At 37.1% G+C, this 24,064-nt stretch overlaps 2 protein-coding genes across 9 annotated transcripts in view; one reads left to right on the plus strand and one right to left on the minus strand.

Annotated features, from left to right (window-relative positions):
• The window catches only part of LOC144018604 (clustered mitochondria protein homolog), a 20,901-nt gene extending 13,677 nt beyond the window's left edge, over nucleotides 1-7,224 (minus strand). Inside the window, exons 1-8 of one of the 5 annotated variants that reach the window (XM_077520942.1) lie at nucleotides 7,080-7,224; nucleotides 5,478-5,598; nucleotides 3,112-3,221; nucleotides 2,713-2,884; nucleotides 1,612-1,749; nucleotides 1,371-1,525; nucleotides 1,142-1,296; nucleotides 944-1,060 (exon numbers count right to left, since the gene is read on the minus strand). In XM_077520942.1, the coding sequence (XP_077377068.1) occupies nucleotides 944-1,060; nucleotides 1,142-1,296; nucleotides 1,371-1,525; nucleotides 1,612-1,749; nucleotides 2,713-2,884; nucleotides 3,112-3,221; nucleotides 5,478-5,532 (902 nt within the window). In that variant the 5' untranslated portion in view covers nucleotides 5,533-5,598; nucleotides 7,080-7,224. Of the gene's footprint in view, nucleotides 1-943; nucleotides 1,061-1,141; nucleotides 1,297-1,370; nucleotides 1,526-1,611; nucleotides 1,750-2,712; nucleotides 2,885-3,111; nucleotides 3,222-5,477; nucleotides 6,121-6,371; nucleotides 6,401-6,640; nucleotides 6,659-7,079 lie in introns of those variants that run through there. The other 4 variants (XM_077520943.1, XM_077520941.1, XM_077520944.1 and 1 more) reach the window with 4 other exon arrangements.
• The window catches only part of ddhd2 (DDHD domain containing 2), a 23,562-nt gene continuing 5,980 nt past the window's right edge, over nucleotides 6,483-24,064 (plus strand). Inside the window, exons 1-17 of one of the 4 annotated variants that reach the window (XM_077520948.1) lie at nucleotides 6,485-6,760; nucleotides 7,109-7,255; nucleotides 9,488-9,680; nucleotides 14,095-14,285; nucleotides 14,364-14,453; nucleotides 14,541-14,661; nucleotides 16,077-16,166; nucleotides 16,247-16,388; nucleotides 16,462-16,670; nucleotides 16,745-16,812; nucleotides 16,895-17,005; nucleotides 17,086-17,181; nucleotides 19,093-19,257; nucleotides 19,354-19,380; nucleotides 22,007-22,162; nucleotides 22,292-22,394; nucleotides 22,510-22,671. In XM_077520948.1, the coding sequence (XP_077377074.1) occupies nucleotides 7,136-7,255; nucleotides 9,488-9,680; nucleotides 14,095-14,285; nucleotides 14,364-14,453; nucleotides 14,541-14,661; nucleotides 16,077-16,166; nucleotides 16,247-16,388; nucleotides 16,462-16,670; nucleotides 16,745-16,812; nucleotides 16,895-17,005; nucleotides 17,086-17,181; nucleotides 19,093-19,257; nucleotides 19,354-19,380; nucleotides 22,007-22,162; nucleotides 22,292-22,394; nucleotides 22,510-22,671 (2,044 nt within the window). In that variant the 5' untranslated portion in view covers nucleotides 6,485-6,760; nucleotides 7,109-7,135. Of the gene's footprint in view, nucleotides 6,761-7,108; nucleotides 7,256-9,487; nucleotides 9,681-14,094; nucleotides 14,286-14,363; nucleotides 14,454-14,540; nucleotides 14,662-16,076; nucleotides 16,167-16,246; nucleotides 16,389-16,461; nucleotides 16,671-16,744; nucleotides 16,813-16,894; nucleotides 17,006-17,085; nucleotides 17,182-19,092; nucleotides 19,381-22,006; nucleotides 22,163-22,291; nucleotides 22,395-22,509; nucleotides 22,672-24,064 lie in introns of all 4 variants that reach the window. The other 3 variants (XM_077520946.1, XM_077520947.1, XM_077520949.1) reach the window with 3 other exon arrangements.

Consider the following 24,064-nt stretch of genomic DNA (forward strand, 5'->3'; position numbering starts at 1 on the left):
GAAGCTACATCAAAGCCTTCTACGTGCTCTAGCATTAAAAAATAAATGAATAAATAAAACAACATAAAAATCGTGTAAATATGTTTGGGCCCAAAAATGTATAAATACGTCTTTGGGACCATGGCAATATTTAAACTAGAATGTGTTTATACGTTTTTGGGAGAAAATGAGTTAAAATTGATTTGGCATTTATGTTTGTGTTTGGCTTCACAATAATTTTAATATTTTTTTTTATCTTCAGAAACTGCCACACTCACCACAATGTTTTGATTAGGGGTGTCAAAAATTAGTGTGTTAATTTTGGGTTAATCTATTTTATTTATTTATTTATTTTTTAAACGCGCGATTAATGACCGCCCCTTACTTGTGCTTGCCTGTACTGGGGGAATTGCAGTCGCAATGCAGCAGACACGTCCACATAAAAAAAATTAGCAGTAATAAATTTAATAATAATTCATATATTTGTGGAGACTGGGGTCAAGTTATATTTTACAATTTTTTAAAATGTGCAGAATTTTAATCTTAATATGAAAAGAAAAATGCACTGACCTGTCACCAATGTCTTACAAATGCAATTATGCCATCTAGTGGCAGAAAAATGACCTCAACACAAATATCACAATATCACACATTTTTTACAGTACATCTTTTTTATTTTAACTTAATTTTATGTATTATTAAATTACTGTATAAATGACTAAAAGATGCAGCCATATTTCTATTAGTTTCATTTTCCCCACCAAGAGTATGAAACGTATTATTAAACTTAAAAAATTATTGTACATTCAATTGTACATTGAGAACAGATATAAAATTTGTAATTACTAGGTAATCGTGCGTTAACTATTGAAGTCATGCGATTAATTACGATCAAAAATTTGAATCGCCTGACACCCCTTAGTTTTGATATAAACAAATGATTTTAATGCTATTGTAGTTTTACCTGTTTTTAGTCAAAGCTTGTTTGAAGGCAGGACTGATGTGACAGAGCAGCTCGGTGAAGCAGTGGCAAACTGGTGATGATTGGGAAGGACGGGGATCAAATGCTTCTGGTGTTGATCTGAGATGAATTCAGACAAGAGTTAAAGATGCGATCTAGTATAATTATAGTATGAATCTGAAAGTAATCTTAAATTGTTACCTGTTAACAAAGAAACCTTTCGGACAAGATGTGATGTCAAACCTTTGTCCCTCCGTCGTCACCACAGTAATGTACAGAAAGTCTCCTTGCAGCTTCCTGTGTCCTGGAGGAGGGTCCCAAGAGCTAAGAGACATATCCCGAAGGTAACTTGGGACCTGTTGACGGCAAAATTCAACAGGTTAATGACAGTAGAGTGCAGTCAGGTTTAATGTATTGCTAAAGTATCTACCTGTGGCTGGGAGCTATGCGGTAATAGGGCCATCAGTGGTCTGTCGGAGGAACCAGGCAGGAGGTACTCGGGGGGCGTGCAATCATTGTTGGCTGCTTCTGCTTTTGGGTTGCTTGCAGAGCGTTTCAGACTCTTTCCGTTTGGAAAGTTTGCTTCTGAAGCAGCGATAAGTTATTATTTTACAGGTGTATCACTTCAATGACCTTCTGAAATGCACACGCAGTAAAGTATGTGTGCCCACCTGATGTTTGTGCATGAGTAAGCGTTTCCAGTAAGCTCGGCGAACGTCCTTCTCTCAATGCATCCTGAGGTCCGGATGCCCGTAACAGCTCTAGGACTCGAGCCAAATGGTGCCTTGCTGAGCGGGCAGTGAAGGGCTCTAGAAAAGACATGTACAATTAGTGTCAAAGTCACATTAACCTTCATGTAATTGACTGTGAGTAAGTTAAAACTGCAGCCTGTACTGCATGTTTATTTCTAACAATGTACCCTTACCGATGAGTTAATTTGATTGCTACAATATTTGTATACATTACACTGACCACTAGGGATGTAATGATGACAATATCGTGATATTGTGATATCAAAACTGCCACAATGTCGTTGTCGTCATGTTCACGATATTTAAATGGAACACATCTGTTAAAAAAAAAGTCAGGTTGATGTCATGTGTGAAGTCCTAGCACCCTCTGGTGGCTAGTTTTTTAGTGCAGTTTAATTTTCATTAGGGATGTTTTGGCCCTTCTGTGTTTAAAATCTACACTAATTGTCAGATGAAGGGGAACATAATATACTTGTAAACAGAGTCGATATGTGGAGGAACTCAATTTATTGTATTTATTAATTTCATATTAAATTTAAATAATAATTAATTAATTAATTCATGTTATTCATAAAAAAATGTATCAGTTTATTGTAATGCTTGTATTAGTGCCTCCTTCCTTCCCTCTCCCTCTATATAGTTTATATATTTTTTACATATATTTATATTTTTATATTTTTCATTGTTGTAATGTACAAAAATACAATATTGTGTGTGTGTGTTTTTTTTGTTGTATGAGCTATTTTTTTTATTTTTTACAATATTATATTATTATATGACCTTTTGTATCGCCAACCTCCCCACAATATCGCAATAATTATTGTATCGTGACCTTCATATTGTGATATCGTATCGTGATGCTTGGATATCTTTACATCCCTACTGACCACACTCTGATTTAATCACAATCCAAGAGATTCCCTTGATTACAACAAAATGCACATACACTGACCCCAATCAATATTTGTGATAAATAATATCCATTCAGAAGAAATCAATGACAGAAATAAGCCACTGTACCCTCAACCAGACGCAGGATGGCTCCAGGTTTAAGTCCCTTGACGGTTTGCACTCCTGTAAGGGGGTCGAGAGCTGCACCAGCGAAGGCCAGGGACAGGTTAGAACGCGGAGCGACCTCATCCCTCGAGAGCAAAGCCGTTAGAGCATCTTGAACCTGCCAAAATCCACGAATCTTCGCACACAAAATAAACCAGGATTGAATAATCACACACACTTACTGGTGGCTACATCATTAGGTACACATGTACATGAGATCCAGGTGAACAGATAAAATAACCTTCCTTTACATAAAAGATTTCTCAGAGAACGGTGATCTAATGTTTGGAAGCAACAACAACGAAGTACAGCCAGATTTATTAAAAAAAAGAAAGAAAAAAAAAGTCGACTGTTGCTTTGTACCTGAAACTCAAAAGGCTCAACTCCTGCTCCCTGTATCTTGACCGGGAATGATGAGTCATCATGGTGCTTGATAGCAGGAGAATCTTTCCCGTGCGTAACGTTGATAACATCTGTTTTACAGGAGAAATCAGGAAGCCACATCTCTCTTTATTCTGTTCATTATGTGCTGCACATTTGACCTAATTGACATGACTGACTGCAGAGAAAATTAAATCAATTAGATGAATAACATTGAAATCACAGCATGGGAAAATCTCTTGGAATATTCTCAGATCACGTTTCACTTCCAATGTTGCATTGGAGTTCTGGAGGTCTGTGCAAATGTAGCTAGCTCATGCTCAACTTGTTCTTCTTTAGTCCACAAACTAGTTGAGTGAATCAACAATGCCTCTGCTGGTTTTAGCCTAGAAGTGCACTCTATTGTGTTCCTCCATCACCTCAAATACAGTTCAGTAAGTCTTACAATTCATCTTTTTAAATTGTTTTGTATTCATTCTTCATTGAACAATTTTCAGCAGTGAAAAGTTAATATTTTGTCCAGAATGAATTTGATAACTTCATAATTTTTTATGTACAATAAATACCTTTAAAAAGTCATTTTTGTACTTGCTGTCGACTGATGATGACATCACCTGTGCTGAGGAAGTAGGTAATGGCCAATCATGGCTCACCTGTTTTCTGGGTTTGGTCAGTAAACTGAGCCATGATTGGTCGTTGCTTACTTCCTCAGCACAGGTGATGTCATCATCAGTCGACAGCAAGTAGAAAAATTACTTTTTAAAGGTATTAAAGGGATACTTCACTTATTTAGCCCATTATAGCAATAAAATGTTAATATTTTGTCTATAATTAATTTGATACTTTTAGCATTTTTCACATACAATTAGTACCTTTTAAAAACACATTTTGCAACTTGCTGTCGACTGAAAATTACAGCACAAGGGCTCAGGTAACCAATCACAGTTCAGCTTGTGAACGTCACATGACCAAACCGAGAAACCAGAGCCCTTCTGATGTCATCTTCAGTCGACAGCAAGTTGGGTTTTTTTGTTTTTTGTTTTTTCAAAAATTTGTTTTTAAAGGTACTACTTGTACATGAAAAATAATGAAAATATCAAATTTATTATAGGCAAAATATTAATGTTTGACTGCCAAAAATGGCTAAATAAGTAAAGTATCTCTTTAATTGTACATGAAAAATAATGAAGTTACCACATCTAGACAAAATATTTACGTTTTACTGCTGAAAATGGCTCAATGAGTCAACTATCACTTTGAATACTGTTTTTTAATTTCATAATGGTTGTTTTGGTGGTATTTGAAGTAAGCTAATGTAAGTATTTTTTTTATGTGGGACTTGCTGTAAACAACCGGCCTCAAGTCAATGAACAAATGAATTAGTAGTAAACATGACTCATGATTCTCATCCAAAGCGCAAGCACATTGGAAGGTGAAAGTGAATTCAGGCAAATAAAAAAAAAAAATAAAAAAAAAATGGGTGTGTCTTTAGGAGACATGCACACACATACAGATACCCCCTACACACACACACAGGTGTGAGCAGGACCTAGCATGCATAACCTACATTGTGACTAAACCTGTTGAATTTGCCTATCAGCCTTCATGTCATCAAGGGTTGAAGGGATAACCACACCCAGCAGTGGCATGTGGAAGCTGCAAGGTGCTAAAACACAAACTAACACAGCTTTCGCTTAGCAGTCAAGCATACATGCATGCATGCGGTTCCTACTACACCTTCTCCAAGTGCTGCACACACTCATTTAGGAGGAATGTTGCTGTTCTACAATAAAACCCTTGCTGTCAGCGTGGGAGTCCACCACTGGAAAGCACCCAAAGAACAGCTTCTCCCTTCACAATTGGTTGGAGGAAGTTTCCTCCTCTTTTCTGGCATTGAGCCACCTGCCTCTTTACTACTGCAGAAACCGAGTTGGCAAGTTCATTTTTATGCCCAAAATCAAAAGCTTTTAAAGCTTATTTATTGAAAGGTCACATGTCGTCGCTTTGTAATGAGGTGTTGATGTTAGCTTGTGCCCATACATTTAGGAGCGCAAGAAGGCCCTTAGGGCACTTTCACCTGTAGGCAGGGCAGCACACGTTCAACCGTAACCGCTCAGTCTTAGAGGAGTGGCCAAGGGAAGAAAGTTGTACGAGAATGAAGACTCTTTTATTCCTGGATATCAGTTTTGCTACGTCTGTATTTGCACTATGGATACCAAAAAGCAGACATACTCATAGCAGCAGAAGCATGTTGAATGTCCCACCCCCTCTCACACTCCAACAGGGAGGCACCAAAAAAAAAAGAAGGAAAAGAAAGGAAAAGACACACGCATGTTTGGATTTCTCACCATTCGTCTTGGCCTGAGTTCTTCCTGCTGCTCCTTTCCTCACTTTGTCCTTCATGTCTGCGTGTTGATTCCTTTTTCTTTTGGCTTGACAATGCAGAAAACTGCTGCAGCCTTGCTTCAACTGAAATGCAATAAAAGTGTCCCTGAAAATGTGCAGCTGGACGATTTGTAGTTGTAGCAGAATGAAAGTAAATGACTGGAGGACTGTGACTCCTGCCCCTTCTGTTCTGCAAACTCAACTTATCTGTTCTCACTGTGAGTATTAAAAAAAAAAAAAAAAAAAAGCCCCACCCTCTTGTTGCTCCACACAGTCAGTCTACTCTCCGTGTCTCCCACACTTTGTTAGCCAGCTTGGGTGTGTCTATGCATTCTATCTGTGCTCATTTTCCTACCCTGGTATGTTTCACTCCCTACCCATAAGCCCTGGAGGAAATGTGGAAATTAAGTGCACATTTTGATTGGTAGAGGTTAGACCTCAGTCAGCCCATGAATCATTCATTTCGAAAGACCGTGCCGACATTAGGTGACAGGCATGACTAAATGGAGTCATATTTAAATGAAACTACTACAGTAAATAGTTGCGTTTTTTTCTTTCACAAATGGGCGCGTCTGTTCGTTGTGATGTGGTTACTCACGAATTATTGACATTCATTTACAGATCTACACCATTAAACACTGACATCGTTCTAAATTGGACCGTGATTCCATAAACATAACATTTACACAGAGGACCGACAGAGAAGTCACACGTGTAAAGCGTATTACTTTAAGTTAATTCTATACTCAAATATGCAATCTGTGTACACGATGTTTACAGAATGAAATAATAATAATGGATCAGTGTAGCGATTATAAAACAGTTTCACTGAAACACCGTTACACTTCCGTACTCACCGTGGAGTCAGAAAACGTTTACACTCGTGACGTAATCGGTTAGTTTTGGGGCGGTGGAATGGTACCTTCCGGTACTCCTTGTAAATTTAATATACACATGACGCGTTACGTTTTGTACTGCAGGTTTCCGGGGAAGTTCTATAGTAAATACTCTAATACAAACATTAATAACAAAAATAATTTCAATCAATAAACTATTGTATTTTGTATTTGTTACCAGCTACGTGTCATGTGTAATTCACATGGTGTTTTCTAATTCCCGATAGTACCTGAAGGTAGCACCATTTGACAGTAGGATTGTCCTTGGCTAATGGCTAACCCAAATAGTCGGTGCTAGCAGAAAAAACAAATAACGACGTCTCTCAATCTTAGCATTTTGGAAGTTGTCGGTGAGTTTTAAGTATAGCTTTTCTGTTGTACCCATCGAAAAAAGAACAAAAAAAAAATGCGAGACGCTAAACCTTGCTCTCCGTCTCGCAGCATTTCCTGAGCTAGCATGTAAACAAACATTCTGACTCAAAGCTGTGACGATGGACAAATAACGTTTAATTGAAATGTGTTTTGAATGCTACATGTGATCTATTGGCAACTGTGCTAGGTCGCAGTTACAGTGTTAGCAACACGTTATATAGATGTGTCCTTTACCCCAGTTTGTTGATGATGCAACGATATTTGTGTCAATGTAAACACCTATTTATAATTATGTACCTCCAATACTCGAGTTTGACAGACAGCAGTGCGTTTATGTCGCCCAGGTTGAGCTAATGTCCCTTAGTTCTGCCGACCAGGGGGGTCTATCTCAGGCTGCCCCTTGTACCAAAGACGATGACCATCTGAACATCCCCGATCAGACTGTGACTGCAGAAAACACACATGTGGACCAGGTGAGTACATGTGGAGCTTTTTTCTTGTTAATGCACCTACTTACCACGAGTACTGTGTTGATTTCAGGATGGCCAGGATTGTTGATTCCCACTGATTGACTGAAGCTTTTATCACCGGTGTCCAGGTCATGCTTGTAAATGAGAATTAATTCTCAAACATTTTTACCTGGTTAAGTAAAGGTTTACAAAAAAAAAAAAAGACCGGTGGACCAGGTCCATGTCACCACTTTTCCTTGACTTCAGTTCAGAATTCAATAATAAATTTAGATCAATCAGTCCAGAGTCCAGACCATCACGATTTCTATGGTCATTTAATTTTAAATCAAGCACAAAATTGTTTGAGATGCTTATTGCAATCGGCTTCATCGCACATATGACACACAAGATATGCTTTTGCTGCAGTCAGAACCAGTTTGCGAATGTTTTCCTTCTGCTTGGTCTATTTGGTCTTTGCGTACCATTGAAGTAAACCTTTGCATAACATAACTTTAAATCCTTATATTGTTATTAACATTGAATAAAATAAAAAATAAATACATCAACTTAAAAATATATTTTCCTTTATTAGCATGTTTATTTTAGTCTGTTACAGAAGAAATTTGAAGTGCATAAATTTGCCTGAAAAAATAAATAAATAATTGAGAGTGCCACTGCCACCTACTGTAATGGATGTGCAATTAAACTTTATTATAGTAGGCCAAAAAAATAAAATAAAATAAAATAAAAAATCATGTTCCCTGGGGTCCCACTAAATTCATGCAGGGGGCCCCCTTATTTGTGCGTGTACCCCTAATTGGGGAAACACTGCTCAAAGTATTTCATAATCTCACTGAACATTTTGGTAAAATCTATTCTACTTACATCACTTTGTTGTGGACAGGCCATGGAAAGTATATCAACTAGGGGTGTGAATTGCCTAGTACCTGACGATTCGATTCGTATCACGATTCACAGGTCACGATTCGATTCGATACCGATTAATCCCGATACGAATTTATAAGTCGATTGTTGCGATTTTTTTTCATTCAAATTTAGAAAATACTAATCAGTAAGCTTGTAGAGTGTAAGATTTATATGAAAATGTATTATTTATTTATCTGAAATTTCAGTCTTATAGAGGTTGTAATCTGTTTCATGTTTGAACAGCATTAAAATAAAATATTAAGGCTTAATGTTCCGTTCATATAACATTCTTCCATGCTCAAGGTGTGAATCCTAAAAAAAAAAAAAAAAAAAAAAAAAAAAAATCGATTCTGCCGATTATTGAATCGATTCGAGAATCGCGCGATGTAGTATCGCGATATATCGCCGAATCGATTTTTTTTTACCACCCCTAATATCAACAGTAATTAGTAAAATGCAAATTAGTAAAGAAACCCACCGGCAAGAGTTATAATCTGATGGTATGCTCCCCCTCCCTTGACTGGGCATCAGACCACGGAGAAAAGCCTAATCAAGCATTTAATAAAAGTAACAGTGTGCAACAATTCATGACACCTTGCACAATTCCAAGGCTGCGCCAGGCAGGACTGAAATAGTCTATTGACTCACTATTGTCACAATTCACACCACACAAGGGTCCATCAATCTCAGTGCTCAGTAATTCTTATTTAGTGTGAGAGTTGGTTTGTGCTCTTGTTCTAATGGACAAAAATAGCTGAGACATTCTTTACCCACCGAGGGACAGCATGGCAAAATGTAGACACTGCCCTTGTTTCTTTGGAAAGAAATAGTTAGGCTATACATGGAAGTCACATACTGTTCCTCTTTGTGGTGTCACACACTGTTAACATTTGGTGACAGGCCAGGGTATTGCATTTACACTCCAACATTTAGCAACTTTACTCTCTTAAAAAGACGTATCCCAAATTATTAATCATGATTCTGTAAATGTCAACACCCTCCTGACTGGTTTCCTGACTTGTGATTGTGAGTCAAGCGGTGGAAGGCTCCAAGTGGTTAAGATTCAAGGAAGTCGGGCTGTTCACAAGCTGTACTTGTGTCACTTGTACAAAGAGGGGAAAGCTGGATTAGAGGAGGGCAGAGTAGAACAGAGCTTTGTTTGCTTGATCAAGTAGAGGAGGCCCGATCTGTTTCTGTCCGTTGTTTTGTTTGTTTGTTTTTTTACTTTGGCAGATGGTCTCAGGTTCCTTTGATTAGGAGCCTAATGGAACAAAACAAACATTTATAATTACAGACTTGCATAGCAACACTTTCGGTGTTTGTCTCCAGGTGCTGCCGGCAGTGGATGAAGCCTCTCCTGGTTCGACTTCATCCTTTGAGATGCTCGACATGGAGCCTGTCCCGCCTCCTTACCAAAAAGTGCAGCCTCACTGGTTCTTCTGCAAACAGGGCGATGACAATGTACTCTGGCTCCCTTTTAGCAGAGAAGACTCCGACAAATTAGAGAATGCCGACAATGCACGTAAGCATGCACAAACTGTCTTGACATTACCATTACTCACCGATACTGCTAACAAGTTGAAATTCAATCATGACATATTTGAACACTATAAGCTGCAGTTAGCACTTCTAATACTATTATCATTGCAGTCCGCCTGTTTTTATTGTTTTTTTTCTCTCGACGTAAAGCTCCGCTCCTTCGTTTTCAGAATACGTTGCATGCGCAAATGATTCAGTTACAGTGATTTGAAAAACATGCATCATCTCCTGTCTCCTGCATCACTCTCCTCTATGACAAACCGTTTCCCACTCCTCCACACATGACGATCTGCCAGGTACCAGTATCTGGTATTGACGTAAAACTCAGCTTCTCTGTTTTCAGAAGCCGTTGAAATTATGTTGCTAGGGCTAACGATTCAGGAGTTACGGCGATTTGAAAAACATATGTGTTTTCCTGTCAGGGGCGATAGGTCCGTATATTGAGGGTTAAATACAGGGGTGAAAGTGGTTAGAATTTGTTATCGGAACTCCCTGATTGACAGATTTTTTTTTTCGGTTTAATTCCTCCTCAAACCACCGACATGCAACAAAAAACCCCAAAAAAAACCCCAAAAAACAAAAAAACAACAACCCTCCTTTTGATTAGGGATGTCACGATAAGGGCAATATCGTGATATAGTGATATTAAAACTGCCACAATATCGTCGTCATCATGTTCACAATATTTAAAAAGAACACATTTGTTAAAAAAAAAAGAAGTCAGGTTGATTTCCATTTGTGAAGTTCTAGCACCCTCTAGTGGCTAGTTTATTAGTGGAATTTAATTTTCATTCGGGATATGTTGGCCTTCTATGTTTAAAATCTATGCTAATTGTCAGATGAAGGGGAACCTAATTTGCTTGTGAAGCCATCAATGTGTGCTTGCATTATCAAGTAAGTGCCTCAATATTGTTATTAGAGATTTTAGGTGGTTTATATGCATTGCTGTTATGTACAAAAGCACAATATTGTGCTTTTTTTTATTTTTTATTTTTTTTTTAGTGTGAGTTCTCTTTTTTACAATATTGTGATCTTTTTTTTAAATATCGCCAACGCCCACAATATCGTGATAATTATCGTATCGTGAGCTTCATATCGTGATAATATCGTATCGTGATGTTGGGATATCGTTACATCTCTACTTTTGATACAGTTACATGGTGTAAACATGAATTAGGTTACTGCATTACACTTACTTTAACATGATTGTAACAACATGATTGTAACAAGGCATACATGAGAAACTGATTTTCATTCGAATTTTTTTTTTCAATTATGTGCAAAATAACAGTTAAGAAAAACACCTGTAACCCCAAGCTCCTAATAATATTTTCACTCATTCCCTCATATTTAAATGCAAAACCTCAATTTTAACTTCCGACCCACTTTCACACCTGGTTAAATAGTGAAAAATTTTTCAAATGACACCCCCAATTGAAGTTTAAAATAATTTGTTATATTATATTTTAGCGGCATGGTTAGCGCGTCTGCCTCCCAGTTCTGAGGACTCCGGTTCGAGTCCAGGCTCCGGCCTTCCTCATGGGTGGAGTTTGCATGTTCTCCCCGTGCCCGCGTGGGTCTTCTCCGGGTAGTCCGGTCTCCTCCCACATTCCAAAGACCTTGGCTGGCAACCAGTCCAGGGTGTCCGCCTACTGCCCAAAGCCAGCTGAGATAGGCGCCAGATCCCCCCCCCCGCCCCCCCCGCAACCCTTGTGATGAATAATGGTCAAGAAAATGGATGGATGGATATTATATTTTAGAACATCTAATAACATCCTGTAGGAGCATAACTGGAGTTGCACAGATTTCTGACAGTGCTATAGCGCCCCTAGCACCATCCATGAAAACTACACTTCTTAGAGTGGTGGACATTTGTCCAATAGAAACTCAAAAATGTTGTTGTAGGCCATCCATTAGGACTTTGGCTTTGGAACCAGACAGTCTCGGTTCGTGCCATTCTATGGACAAATATAAAATGGCTTCAAGTTATTGGCTATTACTAGTCTTAGTCTGCTGCTGTTGAAAAGGCCTTGATCAAGGCATCGACCTCATCCACCCCACAAGCTTATGAAGTGCAGTACTGTTTGTGCGCACTTTCACTCTGACCTCTTTACGTGTGTGCCTGCATGTGTGGGATCTGCTCGGCGTAGTGTGCTACACAAATAGACAACAGAGTGGGAGTGGAATTTAGAATGTTTATTATTTCCTCAAAAATTCTAAATTGTATGATAACAAACACGTAGCGATCAACACTAAATGAATAAGTGTAATTTTTTAAAATAATGAAACATTGTAATTTGATCATCATTATATATGTACAAATCTCCTTTCAAATGAGAAAAGTACAAATCAGCAATCCTGAATGAGATTTAGATTAACTAAGATTAATTGCTCATGGAGCTTTACAAAGAGTGACCCTAAAAGCATCTCTGCATTTCAACTTTTCTGCTCAAGGGCCATATATGATTTGTAAAATGGACAGATGGTCCAGGTCATTTGCAGATAAAAAATAAATAAATTACCGGTAAATAAATAAAGTTTTCAAAATATCTAAAATAGTTTATTTTAATAATAAAATAATAATTGTCATGTTTTAAAGTCATTATTTACACGTATTTATAATTAGAAAATTATATAAAATAAAATACACCGAAATAAATAAATATATATATTAGGGCTGTCAAAGTTAAAGCGTTAATAGATTAATTAATCACAGAAAAAAGTTAAATTAATCACATATTAACGCAGATTAATCGCACACGGATGGTTACATTGAAGGCTGCACAGGTCAGTGATTAGGTCAATGCACGGCATTTCCTAAGCCTGTTGTTCCAAAATGAGCGGGGTGACTCCAGTTGGTGTGCTCGGTGGTAAATTTTGCTTTAAAAAACACCCCGACGGGACTTTAGATAAAACAAAAGTAATTTGCGTTTAATTAATTGCTGAATTGCACCCAATTGTTATGATGCTCTTACGTTTTGAGCAATACACGCATGTATGCCATTGCGTACATGCATTTAATCAATGTTTGCAAATGACATTCAGATAATAAAATGCGTTAATGTCAAAATATTACGGTATTTTGTATTTATTTTATACAGTATTACGCAAATACGCGAGTAATTTAGCTGATTAATAGTGATTAATCAAAATTTAAAAGTGTGATTAATCAGATTAAAAATTTTAATCGTTTGACAGCACTAATATATATATATATATATATATATATATATATATATATATATATATATATATGTGTGTGTGTGTGTGTGTGTGTAAACTTTTTTTTTTTTACTAATCTCTTATTTTATTACTGTAAACAAATTGTTTAATGAGATATATTTGTAAATATAAAAATGAACAAAAACAGTTGAAATAAATTTGGGGAAAAAACAAAATATAAATGAGTGGTGGGCAAGGTTATTTTAGTTAACTAAAACTAAGGAGAAAACTAAAACAAAAATTCAAAAAACAATTTCGTTAACAAAAAAAATAAAAACGAAAATGCTTTTAAAAAAATGAAAACTAACTGAAACTACAATTTATGTCGACAAAACTAACTAAAACTAACTAGAATTATAGCAAAAAATGTCCTTCATTTTAGTCTTTGGTAATTAAAGGGATACTTATTTAGCCATTTTTGGCAGTCAAACATTAATATTTTGCCTATAATAAATTTGATATTTTCATTATTTTTCATGTACAATTAGTACCTTTAAAAACATATTTTGCAACTTGCTGTCAACTGAAAATGACATCACAAGGGCTCAGGTAACCAATCACAGCTCAGCTTGTGAATGTCACATGACCAAATCTAGAAAACAGGTGAGCTGTGATTGGTTACCTGAGCCCTTGTGATGTCATTTTCAGTCGAGAGCAAGTTGCGAAATGTGTTTTTAAAGGTAATAATTGTATGTGAAAAATGCTGAACGTATCAAATTAATTACAGACAAAATATTAACTTTTTATTGCTATAATGGGCTAACTAAGTGAAGTATCCCTTTAATTTAATGCATAAGCCTTTGGGGATGATTTTAAATGTTATTTTAAGTAGATTAATTTTGATATTAAAAGGAAAAAGTGTGTCACACAGAAGTATCATCTAGGAGCAGCCAATAGAAAAGCACATTCAGATGATGTTGCTCCCATGGTGTTTTTTTTAAATATTGTGCACAAGTAATACACATTTAAAAAAAATCCAAAACAAAACAAAACTAAAACTAATACTGAAACTAAAACTAAACTTGAACAAAGCATTTATTCAATCACTAAAACTAATAAAAGCTAAATAACTAACTAAGTACTGGAAAAAACTACTCAAGTACAGGAACGAACTCTGCCTGCGGCCTATATTTTACCCATTCCGTTTCGAATGTATAACATTACCTGGTTGTTAGGCGGCGATGATGAGGAAGTGGTGGTGGCTGTGGAGGGCAAGCGCTATGATGTACATGTCAAGGAGAGGAAGTGCTATGCCATGTACTGGGAACAAGCTCCCACCGAAGTTCGCCGCTGCACGTGGTTCTTCAAGGGAGATAAAGACACAAGGTTCATGCCGTACACGGAAGAATTCAGCAACAGTCTGGAGGTAGTTTGACACAGCAGAAACTCTTTCGCATCTCACCTATTCCCAATAAGGAATAGTGAACTTGTTCCAATTTTACAGGATGCCTATATGATCGCAGTTACTTTAGATGAGTGGAAAAGGAAGCTGGATTTTCCGACAGGAGAGACGGTCATTTTACACAATCCCAAGGTGATTCCTGCACTTATGTCACCAGACAAAGCTACATTATCTTGTTGGTTTGTTTTGTTGTTAACTTTTCCTCTGCTTCCTTTTCAGCTGATAATGCACTATCAGCCAATAGGATTGCAGGAAGATTGGGTGTCGTCACCATCTGAGAACACCCGTCCTAGAACAGTCAAACGTGGCATTAACAACATTCCTGTAGAAATACCAGATGGTATGTTTTTTTTTTTTTGTTTGTTTTTTTAAAAGAGGTTTCAGGCGATCAATTTTTTTAATTGAAATGAATCACATGACTTCAATAGTTAACTCACAATTAATCACACATTTAATATCTGTTCTAAATATACAATAAGTTTTCATACTCTTGTTAACATAAAAGTGGGAAAAAATGTTAAATAGAAATATGGCTGCATCTTTTAGTTATTGATACAGTAATTTCATAATAAATCATAAAATTGAGTTAAATTAAAAATATACACTGTACTGTACTGCAGTTGGCTGGCAACCAGTTCAGCGTGTACTCTGCTCAAAGCCAGCTGGGATAGGCTCCAGCACCCTCGCGACCCATGTGAGGAGCAAGCGGTTAAGAAAATGGATGGATGGATCCTGTATGTAAAAAATGAGTGTGATATAGATTTGTGTTGAGGTCATTTCTTTTTTCTGCCACTAGATGGCGTAATTGCATTTTTAAGACCTTAGTGACAGCTCAGTGCATTTTTCCTATTAGAACTCATTCGCGCCCAGCCGTTTTCACAGAAGCAATCCCCTGGCTGTTTTACTGGATTTTGACTGATTTTGCAAGGCCCACAGAATATTGTGTTCTATAGCTATAAAAACACGGAACCTATCAAAAGAAAGATTAAAGTCTCTTCTTCTCTTCTTTCATCAGAAAAAAAGTATATTTTTATCTGTTTCTGTTTTGCACCAATTAGCATTACAATATAGCTAAGTTTAATCAATTTTCACAAATCTATTTTGTGAATTGTGAGTAATTTAGGTTTTTTTTTCAACAGGGCCCTGGTTAATCTCCTTTGCTCTGCTGCCACCTGCTGGCTGTTTGTGTAATAACTACCATTTCTGCAACCGTTCTTTGCAGTTGAGAGGCTGCATCAAATCCTTCTGTATGCTCTAGCATAAAAAAATAAATAAATAAATAAACGTATAAATACGTCTTTGGGACACTTAGAACATTAAAAACAAACATGTTTTTGGGAGCAACTGAGTTAAGAGCTATCAAATCCTTAACATGAAGTAAATTCTGCACATTTCTAAAATTCTAAAATACAACTTGATGCCAGCCTCCACAAATTTGTGCATTATTATTACATTTATTACTGCTAAATTTTGACGTGGACGTCTGCCGCGTTGTGACTGGAATTCCCCCAGTACAGGTTTTCCAAGTAAGGGGCGGTCATTAATCACACGTTAATAATATTAGTGCCGTTAAAGGAAGTTTAAATTACCTCAAAATTAATGCACTAATTTTGACACCCCTAGTTTTTTTTTTAAATAATAGTGTAACACTCAAACACTGGCCACTTTATTAGGTACCCAATTAGAAGAGCTGTGTTGAAAAACAGTCCCTAACTGAGTAACTGATGTCAAGTTTGGGATTTGATCTGTTTGAAGGTGAACCAGAAAAGGTGGACCACCTTGTGTTTATGGTCCATGGCATCGGTCCTGCATGTGACCTGCGCTTCAGATCCATTATACAATGTGGTAGGTCTATTCTTTTTGTTTGTGATCATTTTTCTGCATTGTATGGAAATGAATCATTCCTAGTCTTGTTTTCTTTCCAGTGAATGACTTCCGTAGTGTGTCACTGTCCTTGTTGGCTTCTCATTATAAGAATGCTCAGCTAGAAGGCAAGGTTGGCAAAGTGGAGTTCCTCCCTGTGAACTGGCATAGCGCTTTACATGGAGATGCCACTGGTGTGGATGAGTAAGTGTATAGAAAGACCAAGAATAGACAAACACAATTCCTCTCATTGGATTTTTTTTTTGTTACTTCCCAGGGATATCCATAGGATCACTCTGCCTAGCATCAGCAGACTGAGACATTTCACCAATGATACGCTGCTAGACTTGTTTTTCTATAATAGCCCCACCTACTGCCAGACCATAGTGGACACAGTCGCCTCAGAGATCAACAGACTACACACACTCTTCAAACAGAGGCACCCTGAGTTCAAGGGGGAAATTTCTGTCGTGGGTCATAGCCTTGGTTAGAAACACATTATTATCGATTTTACAGTCACCTTAAGCAATAAAATACTTACTTTCCCTTGCCTTTAATAGGTTCATTGATCCTGTTTGACTTGCTCACCAACCAAATAACTGGTTCAGGAGACTCGGCAAAGGAGGAGGTACAGTTGTGTGCACAATGATTGCTTTTCTCAATAAGGGGCCCGAAAAGAGAGTTTACAAAAAAATAACTTTACACTAAAGGTGCTGTCTTGTCATCCGGACCATGATACACTAGAGCAGACTCTCACCCGACTGGGCCTGCAGCAGTACTCACCCATATTTAAGACAGAAAACCTAGATCTGGAATCACTGGTATGCACCAACACAGAAAAGCAAACTTAAAAGTACTGTCTTATTTAAGCTTTAATAATGTACTGTTTATCTTCCTTTAGGCTCTTTGCCAAGAAAATGATCTCAAAGAAATAGGAATTCCTCTTGGACCTCGGAAGAAGATTCTGAAATATGTCAGGAAAAAATATTTTTCAGAGGTCAGACACAGCCACTTAAAGGGAAGTCAACCCAAAAATTCATTTTCAGAAATAGGTGAGCTGCGATTGATGGTTACCTGAGCCCTGAGCAACTGTCATTTTCCGGTGACAGCAAGTTGCTAAATGGCCGCCCCCGAGATGGATAAAAACGGGTGGATTTTGCTGCTTAACTCATATTCCACAAACGCAATATTAATCAGAATACTGTGTTTAGACTAATGGGGCTTCATAGAACATTATTTTTTGGGTTGACTTCCCCTATCTATAGTATTCGAAAAGACACAACAAAAAAATGGTTGTGAGTAGTACACAGTGGACCCCCACAAAAACTAAAATCTAAATATAATTGATACCCATACATTGGGGATTTTTTTTTAACCCCCAAAATTCTTCAAAAAATGTTAATGAACATTCAATAAAGTGTTCTTCATGAAAAATGGAGGAAGATGGGAGGCCAATTAAAAATAAATAAATAAATAAAATAACATAATAATAAATAAATGCCGGAGCGGGAGTATGCGGGGGTCTGCTGTATATGTGATTTCTTTTTTTGTTTTTGTTTTTTTAATTTAATGAATTGGCACGAAACACATTTTCCACATCACCATTTATTTGGTTTATTTGGGTATTTTGAGGATTTTTAAAATTATTTTTTCATTTTTTATTTAATATTATATATTTCTTATATATATGTTTTATTTTTTTTTATCTATTAAATAGATTCTTAACTCATTTAAGCCATTTTCAACAGTAAAAATGTAATATTTTGTCTATAATTATGTGCATAATTGATAGGGATGTATCGATATCCAAACATCACGATACAATATTATCACGATATGAAGGTCACGATACGATAATTATCACGATATTGTGGGCGTTGGCGATATTTTAAAACAATCACAATATTGTAAAAAAGAGCTCATAGTAAAATAAAAAGCACAATATTGTACTTTTGTACATAACAGCAATGCCTATAAACCACCTACAATCTCTAATAACAATAGTTGAGGCACTTACTTGCTAATGCAAGCACACATTGATCGCTTCACAAGCAAATTAGGTTCCCCTTCATCTGACAATTAGCATAGATTTTAAACATAGAAGGCCAAAACATCCCTAATGAAAATTAAATTGCACTAATAAACTAGCCACTAGAGGGTGCTAGACTGCACAAATGGAAATCAACCTGACTTTTTTTTAACAGATGTGTTCCTTTTAAATATTGTGAACATGACGACGACGATATTGTGGCAGTTTTAATATCACGATATCACGATATTGCCCTTATCGTGACATCACTAATAATTGATACTTTAAAAGTGAATGTTGCCACTTGCTGTTGACTAAAGATGACATCACCTGTGCCGAGGAAATAGCTAACGACCAATCACGGTTCACCTGTTTTCTGGGTTTGGTCAGCAAACTGAGGCATAATTGGTCATTACCAATTTCCTCAGCACAGGTGATGTCATCTTCAGTCGACAGCAAGTGGCAAAATTAGTTTTTAATGGTATTAATTGTTAATGAGTGCCCTGCGATTGGCTGGCAACCAGTCCAGGGTGTCCCCCGCCTACTGCCCAGAGCCAGCTGAGATAGGCGCCAGCACCCCCCGCAACCCTTGTGAGGAATAAGCGGTCAAGAAAATGGATGGATGGATGGATGGATGGATGGATGGATGGATGGATGGATGGATAATTGTTAATGAAAAATAATGACGTTACATTAATTAAAGACAAACTATTATCTTACTGTTGAAAATGGCTCAATGGGCCAAGTATCCCTTCAAGGATAACAAATAAGGCAAGAACAAAATATGGAAAAAGTGAAGTGATATGAATTTTAAATTTATAAATGCTGCCGCCAATTATATAATACAATAAAACAATGTGCTTCTTCATTCTCAATTAGGATTACAAAGCGGGACGTGTGACTCGAGTGCAACAAGGTCTACTCAACTGTGGGGACATTGGTAACCCGTCTCCGGGATCTGCAGTCGGAAAGGGCCAGTTCCTCAGAACACAGTCCATCACCAGCGCTGTAGATTATGAATATTTCAACATGGGCATCGGACAGGTACCACGCATGCATGCCTGCATGGAAATGATTATTTTTGCTTCCGGCCTTCATGCATCACCCTCCTGCTTCTCTCCCGCCTGCTTGCCCGGACAGACCAGTGGAGGCATAGCCAAGGGACAGGTTTGTCTCAAGTGGTGTCCACATGCCAGCCTTGAAACACAGTATAGTCCAGGGGTCACCAATATGATGCTCGCTGGCACCACGTAGCCCCTAATGAGCACATCAGTCAACCATGGGCTTGTTCTAAAAAAAAGCTCACAAATGATTGGATATTGTGATTACTGAAGAATGTTCGCATTAATCAGAAGTTGAACCCAAGAAGTATTTCTCAAAAAATTGGTGACTCCTGGTATAGTCATTTATGATCAATAATGTCTTACTGGTCGTAACAGACTGTGGAACCCAAGACCACCCTCGCTTTCTATTCTCATCCAGTCCTGCATGAGTGATCAGCTCTCTTCCTTGTGTGCGCTCATTCTTTCTCAAAGTTGTCTTTATGCTTTGAAAGGATTTTGGCATTATTGCGCCTTGTTTGTCTTGAGGCTGTGGAAAGCAAGACCATTGTATCAACCAGGGGTCTGAAACCTGCAGCTCACATGGTTCCTCACATGGCTCCTTGTGGATCTCTTAAAAAATTAGTAGAGAATAATTACAACATTTTATGTTTTTTATTTTCTAGATAAAATATTTTACAAATGCATTAATGATTTAGATAAAAGAAAATGAATAAGATGGAAAGTTAGAAATGTCCAAAAAGTAATCAGAAAAAGACCAGAAGGAAGAGGCTAAAAATGGCAGAGAACTGAATAAAAAGGCAGAAGAAAAAAGTAGCCATAAAATGTTCAAAAACAAAAGAAGAAAGGCAGAAAATCACCATCAAATGTCTTTGGAAATGGTTTAAAAAAAAAAAAAAAAAAGTCAGAAAATTGATTTTTAAAAGGCAAAAAAAAAAAAAACTTACAAGAAGTATACTATAAAGTGTCTAAAAGTAAAAGGAGTAATCCCCCAAATTATCATAAAATGTTCAAAAATGCAGAAACAGGATATAAGAAAAGGCAGGAAAGAAAATTCTCAAAAACCATAAAATATCCAAAACCAAAAATATGTCCATAAAATTGCCAAAAATGTCAGAAATTTGACAGGAAGGCAGAAAAGTCTAAAAATGTATGAAAAAATATCACAACAAAAGAATCTGTATGTATTTGATGCTGCATATATTTGAGCTGCAGTGCAGCTAAATATGGCTTGGGCCCTCAGTACATAAGAATAACAATTAAAAGTGGGTTCAAGGATATTTTTCTGGCTGCGTCTTCCGGGTGGATCATCTTAGCGATTGTTTCTCGATCCTGTCAATCAATATGCGTAACGACGTCATGCGTGCTCGTTCCCAGCTGGGCATGCGCACTTCTATGGCGTTATATTTGTGCCACAATTCCGCAAGCGTAATGGGAAGTACCGTGTGCAAAAGGCATGTTTCGTGCGTACCAAAAATGTGTTTCGTACGTACAAAATGTGTTTCGTGCGTACCAAAAATGTGTTTCGTGCGTACCAAAAATGTGTTTCGTACGTACAAAATGTGTTTCGTGCGTACAAAACAGTCCTCGCGCACGCTTGCTACGTCTCTCCTCAACACGTACAAAACTTTGATTTACGCTTGCGATGCAAGGGTCGAGGCGTAATATTTGTGCCACAATTATTAACCAATCAGGAGTCGGACAGGAGAGCAAATCCTGATTGGCTGTTTAATATCCAATCAGGCAGAACTTTGCCAACGTGTCGTCACGCCGCGTTGCATCACGGGCGCTTCTTCGATTTTTCTTTTTTTTGTTTTGTTTACTCACACTCGGTGCTTTCCTGTTGGTATTTTATCTGCATTTCTGCTGACTTTTATTTACTTAACAAAAGTTTTGTTATATTACGGGGTGAAGCAGCTCCCAACTGCTTTCCTGCTTAGCGGAAGACAGGTTTTAGCCCTCATGGGACCGTTGGATGACCGTTGGAGGGAGGCTAATTTACGAAACACATTTTTGGTACACACGAAACACATTTTGTACGTAGGAAACACATTTTTGGTACGCACGAAACACGCCTTTTGCACACGGTACTTCCCATTACGCTTGCGGAATTGTGGCACAAATCTAACGCCATACACTACGAGTGTTTGTGGCATGTAGCTAGCATCGTGTAGTGAGCTTCGGATACGGCCATTCATCGTTGTACCTCCACCGAGCTGACCACGTACTTTGAAAATAGCTGAGAGCCACAAGAGGACATCCATATGAAGCGAGGCCGGCTGCAGAGACTGACGAAGATGAGCTCGGACGTTAGCGACATTTGAGAGGCGTTTCCTCCAGACGAGCTGGTAGGATGGTCTTCCGCATGCGCAGTTTTTTAAACGTGACAAACGGATGTTTGGCTTCCACTTTTCGAGAACATCATTGAATCCACTTTGAGAGCACTGTTTCCTGTATTACAATCTTCAAATGTTTTGTGGCTCCAGACACATTTTTGGTGATTTATTTCAATCAATCAATCTTTTGTATATCACTTTTCGTACAAAAAAAATGCAACTCTAAGTGCTTTACATAGTTTAAAAACAAATCCACAATACTGACCCACACACACACACACAAAAAAGGCCTAAAATGGCACTTTTGACAGAGAATGGTTGCTGACACCTGGTCCAAACCATCATCTTTTTTTTTTTTTGCAGTTTGATAAGACTGATTAAACTTTCTCTCTACAGGTGTCGGTTGATTACCCACAGTTGGCATTCCAGCCACAGACCTTTTTTGCATTTGGATCTCCTATTGGAATGTTCTTGACTGTCCGGGGACTTAAACGCATTGATCTCAACTACAGCTTCCCAACCTGCAAGAGCTTTTATAACATCTATCACCCGGTGCGCAACAACAAATATTCACATATTCCTTTATACGAATAGTTATTCGACACTTGGTTGGTTTAATAAATGTCTGATTATTTGATGAAATCGCAAAAATCATCTCATGCTTTGTATTTTGTTGTACAGTTTGATCCTGTAGCTTACCGGATTGAGCCAATGATTATTCCGGAAGTTGACCTAGAGCCCATGCTAATTCCGCACCATAAAGGCCGCAAGAGGATGCACCTGGGTATGGATTATTTTATTTTATTTTTCTCCCATCTGTGTCAAACGCTATTGTGGCATAACCTTTTCTTTCGGAATCCTAAAGATAAGCATTTTTTTTTTTTTTTTAAATCTTCTAGAACTGAAGGACAGCTTGACCCGCATGAGCATAGATTTAAAAAATAATGTGCTGGGATCGTTAAGGACAGCTTGGCAGTCACTTTCCAGGCTACCTGTTGCTGCACTGCCCCCGGTGGATGAAGGAGAAACTACAACAGAGACAAATCTTCAGGAGACAAAAAGTAGGTTGAGCGTTTTGACAGGTCCAGAAAGTAAAAACCCCACCACGGTTTTGCGTTAGCGACAGGTGCTTGTACTCAACCAGCAAGTAAATGAGGTCATTACGAGAAACACCTGTTGCTAAAAACTAACTCTGGCGGGGTTTTTACTAGGGATAGACCAATTATCGGCTGGGCCGATTATCGGTGCCGATATTTGGCATGTTGACAAATATCGGCATCGGCTTTTTTACAAATCTAAAGGCCGAGTAAAGCTGGAATTTCACCGAGCAGTGAATGATTGCAAACGTAGAGCAAATTTTGTGTTTTCATCAGGATTTGTAAGATGTTCACAGACACTTTGTACTTGTAAAGATATTTCGAACATATTCAGACAATTTTTCACTGTCTGCGAACATCTTTTGAACCCTGACGAAAACTCAAAATTAGATATATTTCATTGTGCATACATTTGTCACTGCTGCTACTGGGAAGTCCCAACACTTTTTAATGTATAAAAAATAATTAATTAAAAAAAAAAAAAATCAGAAATTGTTGAAATTTTGGAAAACTTTATTTACCGTACAAAACTTTAGAAAACTATTTATTTATTTATTTATTCATTCACTGCAAACACTTGGAAGTCCCAACACATTTTAATTTATAAAATAATAATAATAATAATAATTAAAAATAAATACATTTAGAAATTATGTTGAAATTTTGGAAAACTTTATTTACAGTAGAAAACATTAGAAAACTTTTTTTTTTTATTCACAGCAAACACTGGGAAGTCTCAACACTTTTTTAATTCATAAAAAAAAAGAAAAAAAAAAAGAAATTTATTTAATTTATGTTAGAATTTTGGAAAACTTTATTTACAGTAGAAAACATGAGAAAACTATTTATTTGTTCACTGCAAACACTGGGAAGTCCCAACACTTTTGTAATTTATAAAAAAAATAAAAAATAAATGTATTTAATTTATGTTAAATTTTGGAAAACTTTATTTACAGTAGAAAACTATTTATTTATTTATTTACTTGCTTAGTTTTGAATTTAACTTAACACATGCTGATTACCCTGGAAATTCCCTACAATTTCTGTTAATTTTTTTTAATTACACAAAGATGTCTATTATTTGTATGTTTAAAATTAAAAGAAAAGGTGTTTTGTTTTTTTTACGCCATTATTTTTTCTTTTACTGCAAATGAATATCGGCATGAAATATCGGTTATTAGCCTCCTTGACGATTAATAATCGGCATCTGCATAGGCCCTGAAAAAAACATATCGTCTATCACTAGTTTTTACTTTCTTTGACCTGGTTTTCCCATCTCTTGCTTTTGATTTTTATGTATGTTATGAAATATACTTTATGTATTGTGAATATGTAAAGCGTATGTGCGTGTACGTGT

This window comes from Festucalex cinctus, chromosome 5 (assembly GCF_051991245.1).
Source record: "Festucalex cinctus isolate MCC-2025b chromosome 5, RoL_Fcin_1.0, whole genome shotgun sequence".
NCBI classification, from domain to species: Eukaryota; Metazoa; Chordata; class Actinopteri; order Syngnathiformes; family Syngnathidae; genus Festucalex; species Festucalex cinctus.